The 4,968-nt window shown below is 41.9% G+C and overlaps 1 protein-coding gene across 1 annotated transcript; it reads left to right on the top strand.

The window, feature by feature from the left end:
• Positions 1-515: 515 nt before the first annotated feature.
• On the top strand, positions 516-4,736 carry LOC145954844 (uncharacterized). Its single transcript, XM_083069527.1, has 8 exons — positions 516-622; positions 911-1,047; positions 1,110-1,495; positions 1,711-1,808; positions 1,884-2,112; positions 3,689-3,801; positions 4,204-4,435; positions 4,527-4,736. The coding sequence occupies exons 1-8, from the start codon at positions 516-518 to the stop codon at positions 4,734-4,736; spliced, it is 1,512 nt and encodes a 503-aa protein (XP_082925653.1).
• Positions 4,737-4,968: the final 232 nt, after the last annotated feature.

Raw genomic sequence — 4,968 nt, forward strand, 5'->3', positions numbered from 1 at the left:
GAACATAAGAAGCTGGAGAGTAAGATTGATGCTCTCACCACCTTAGTCTCCCAACTTGCTACAAGCCAGAAATCTGTTGCACCAGCAAAAGTATGTGGCATTTGCACTTCAATTAATCATCCAACAGATGCTTGTCCCTCCTTGCAAGACTCTTCTGCAGGTCCTGATGCTCCACAAGAATATACTTCCAACATTTACAACAATATACCTCCACACTAGCAACAACAGAATTATGATCTGTCTTCCAATAGATACAATCTTGGTTGGAGGAATCATCCCAACTTGAGGTGGGGAAATTCTCAGAACCAGCAAAATCAAGCACCCTTCCAGAATCATCCCTCTAGTTCTTCTACCAGCCTCCTCAATAGAGATCTCCTCCTACACCTGCACCTCCACCAGCTCAACCTTCTACTTCTTTTGAGCCTTCATTGGAGGAGTTGGTGAGGTAGATGACCATTTATAACATGCAATTTTAGCAAGAGACAAGAGCTTCCATTTAGAGTTTGACAAATCAGATGGGTCAGATGACAACTCAACTCAATCAGGCACAGTCCCAAAATTCAGACAAGTTACCTTCACAAACTGTGCAGAATCTAAAGAATGTGAGTTCCATGACCTTGAGGTTTGGAAAACAAATTGACATACCAGTACCAGTACCAGTACCTACACCTGCACCTAAGCCTACACTTGAGTAAAAAGCCCCTACAGGTAGTAGCAAAAAATCTCATACAGGTGGACCTTCTTCCAGTGCACATAGTGGTGATCTGCAGCAGCCTCCTATCCCTCTTCCATTTCCACCAAAATCAATTCCAAGCAAAAAGATGGAAGAGGTGGATAAGAAGATATTGGAGACCTTCAGGAAGGTGGAGGTGAACATACCTCTGTTGAATGCCATCAAGAAAATTCTCAGATATGCTAAGTTCCTGAAAGAGTTGTGTACCCACAAGAGGAAGCTAAAGGGAAATGAGCGAATTAGCATAGGCAGAAACGTCTCAACACTCATAGGTAAATCTGTTCCACACATCCCAGAAAAGTGTAAGGAACCAGGTACATTTTGTGTACCTTGCATTATTGGTAACAGTAAATTGAAAATGCCATGCTTGATTTAGGAGCTTCAATTAATGTCATGCCTCTGTTTGTCTTTAAATCTCTGTCTCTTGGACCTTTGCAACCTACGGGTGTGGTCATTCAGTTGGCTAATAGGAGTGTTGCCCACCCTACAGGTTTTGTAGAAGATGTCTTGGTTTGGGTTGGTGAACTTATTTTTTCTGTAGATTTTTATGTTCTTAATATGGAGGAGGGATTCTCCCATGGTTATGCCCCAATCATTTTGGGTAGACCATTTTTGAAAACAGCTCGGACCAAGATTGATGTTTATGTTGGCACCCTGTCTATGGAATTTGGTGATATTGTTGTTCATTTTAATATTTTGGATGCCATGAAATTTCTTTCTAAAGCTCATACTATTTTTCGTGTTGAATTGATTGATGATCTAGTTGATGAGCACATTCATGATTTTGATTCTTCTCATGCTAAGAAACATTCATTTTTATTTGATCTGTATAGTTGCCTTTCATGCATTGAGTCTGAATTTGAATATGAGTATGAATGTGAAATTGATTGTGATGAGGCATCTGAATTTGATACTTTGGGTGTTGTACCCTCTTTGTCTTGATTTTATAGAGTCAGAATGCACTAACCATGTTGTAGGAGGTACAGGCTGCAGGACCCCTTCCCCCTTCTTTGGTTCCTTCTAATGTTCAGCCAGCACCCACACTAGAGTTGAAGCCTCTTCCAAAGAACCTCAAGTATGCTTACTAGGAGGACGATGAGAGATTTCTTGTGATCATTTCTACATCCCTTGACGTTGATCAAGAGGATAGGTTGTTGCATGTGCTTCGAAAGCACAAGAAGGCAATTAGTTGGACCCTGGAAGACATTCCTGGCATTAGCCCATCCACGTGCATGCATAGGATACTATTGGCGGATGGAGCTAAACCAGTAAGACAACCTCAGAGGAGACTTAACTCGGTGATTTTGGATGTTGTAAAGAAAGAGGTGATCAAGCTTCTACAGGCTGGGATCATCTATCCTATTTCAGACAGTCAGTGGGTGAGTCTAGTCTAGGTGGTCCCTGTAGACCCCTAAAATTGTCCGGGTCGGAAATAAAACTCGAAGACCCTCAAAGATCGAAGGAAAGTCAACCAGAAGGACTCCTAGAAGACCATAGGATGGCTATCTGTAGGTTTAGAGGTCTTAGAGTAGCTTAAAGTAAGGAAGTGGAGGGAATGAAGCCCAATACGGCCGTACTAAACTTAATACGGCCGTATTGAAGCTTCAATACGGCCGCAGTGAACTCAATACGGCGTATTGAAGTTTCTGAAACTTCAATACGGCCGTACTGAAATCAATACGACCGTATTGAAGCTTCAATACAGCCGCAGTGAACTCAATACGGCGTATTGAAGTTTCTGAAACTTTAATACGGCCGTACTGAAATCAATACGGCCGTATTGAAGCTTCAATACAGCCGCAGTGAACTCAATACGGGCGCAGTGAAATTTCTGAATTTCAATACGGCCGTATTGAATTCAATACGGCCGTATTGAAGTCCAAAAATTTCAATACGGCCGTATTGATTCCATAGCCCGTATTGCGCCTGTTCCCTATAAATATGGCGTCATTTTGACGTCATTCCACACTTTCACACATAGTTTTAACCCTCTCCTTGAGTATTCTGGGGTTTTTGAGCAGTGTTCTGCCCTAGAAATCACTCGGAGAGTTGATCCGACGAAGTTCTTGAGCCCCGAGCCATTTTGCTTGAGGATCGAACCTAGTCGAAGGGAAATCCTCCGGATTTCCATAGTTAAAATTTTATAGGAGGGAGCGAGCAGGCTTGTAGAGCGAGGGAACGCCAAAAAGCTTCCCAGTTTTACGAAATATATAAAAGCACGCTTCAAAGGTTTCTTCTTTAAATCCTTCCTTTTACTGCTTTCTGTGTGCATATTTAAACTGTCATCATGTAGATAGTTAATTTATAATTGCTTAGAATAAATAGGGGTAATTTAGTAATTTTACGCTGTTATTTTAGAAATAATCTGTTATAGGGAACCCGAAAGGGGCGCTGTGGGGTGCTAACACCTTCCCCACGCGTAACCGACTCCCTTACCCGACTCTGGTTGTAATGGCCGAAGTCGATTTTTGAATCGATTGCCTTATCCCTTTTTCCAATGTTTTGAGTAAAACATTGGTGGCGACTCCAAAGAACCCTCCTTTTGCGAAAACCACTAATCCATGGAGGGTCCCGCTTGGGATTAATATGGATTGGTGAGCCTTTTAATAAAATTGCTCGTTTGACGAGGTCTCAGTTTGAGAATAAGTCATTCTAGCAATCCACATATTTTTAAACAAATAAAAGAGTCCAACCATCCTTCGCGAATGCCAACGTCCGTTTCGGGCCGGTGGCGACAGTCCCCATGAAGACAGGGCTCACTGTTGTTAAAAATGAGAAGGATGAGCTCATACCCACCAGAGTCCAAAATAGTTGGAGGGTCTGTATTGATTATCGAGGCTCAACCAAGCGACAAGGAAGGATCACTTTCCTCTGCCCTTCATTGAGCAGATGCTTGAGCGTCTGGCAGGTAAATCTCATTATTGTTTTCTTGATGGTTTCTCTGGCTATTTTCAGATTCATATTGCTCCTAAGGATCAGGAAAATACCACATTCACCTGCCCCTTTGGCACTTTTACCTATAGGAGAATGCCTTTTGGCCTATGCAATGCCCCTGGCACATTCCAGCGGTACATGCTCAGTATTTTTAGCGATTTTCTTGAAAATTGCATAGAGGTGTTTATGGAAGATTTTACTGTTTATGCATCCTTTTTTGACACTTGTTTGGATAGTTTGGATAGAGTTTTGAATAGATGCATTGAGACTAACCTTGTTCTTAATTTTGAGAAATGTCATTTCATGGTTGAGCAGGGTATAGTTTTAGGGCATATCATTTCTATTCGGGGCATTGAGGTAGACCCTGCAAAAGTATCTGTTATTGCACAATTGCCTTACCCCTCTTGCGTGCGAGAGGTGCGATCTTTTCTTGGCCATGCAGGTTTCTACAGGCGCTTCATTAAGGACTTCAGCAAGAAAGCCCTTCCACTATCCAGCTTGCTTTAGAAGGATATTGAATTTAATTTTGATGACAGGTGCAAAGAGGCATTTGATTGCCTCAAGAGAGCCTTGACCACCACTCCTATCATTCAGGCATCAGAGTGGACAGTTCCCTTTGAGTTGATGTTTGATGCTTCAAATTATGCACTAGGGGCTGTCTTAGCACAAAGGGTTGACAAATTGCCTAGGGTGATATACTACGCTTCCAGGACATTAGATGCTGCTCAAGCAAATTACACGACCACAGAAAAGGAACTTTTAGCTATTGTTTATGCACTTGATAAATTTTGATCATATCTGCTTGGTTCTCGTGTCATTTTTTTTTACAGATCATGCGGCTCTAAAGTACTTGTTGAAGAAGGCTGACTCAAAGCCTAGGTTGATCAGATGGATGCTCTGGATTCAAGAGTTTGACTTAGACATCCGTGACAAAAGCGGAGCACAAAACTTGGTGGCAGACCATCTCAACAGGATCGAGAGAGCTGAGGATGAGAAGACTTTGCCCATTCAGGATGATTTTCCTGATGAACACTTGTTAACTTTTTCTATTCCTTCCCCCACCCCTTAGTTTCCACACATTGTGAATTATTTAGTTTCTTCTATTTTTCCTCCTTTAGCATCTAGAGCTCAAAATTGATAAACTTAAGAGTGATGCTAAACATTATGTTTGGGATGACCCCTATTTGTGCAAGTTGTGCAGTGATTAGGTAATCAGGAGATGCTTACCAGACCATGAGATTGATTCAGTCTTGCACTTCTGTCATTCTTCTACACCTGGTGGTCATCTTGGCATTCAGAGG

The sequence above is a fragment of the Cajanus cajan genome, chromosome 2, assembly GCF_000230855.2.
Source record: "Cajanus cajan strain Asha chromosome 2, NIPB_CcT2T_4, whole genome shotgun sequence".
In the NCBI taxonomy this organism is placed as follows: domain Eukaryota; kingdom Viridiplantae; phylum Streptophyta; class Magnoliopsida; order Fabales; family Fabaceae; genus Cajanus; species Cajanus cajan.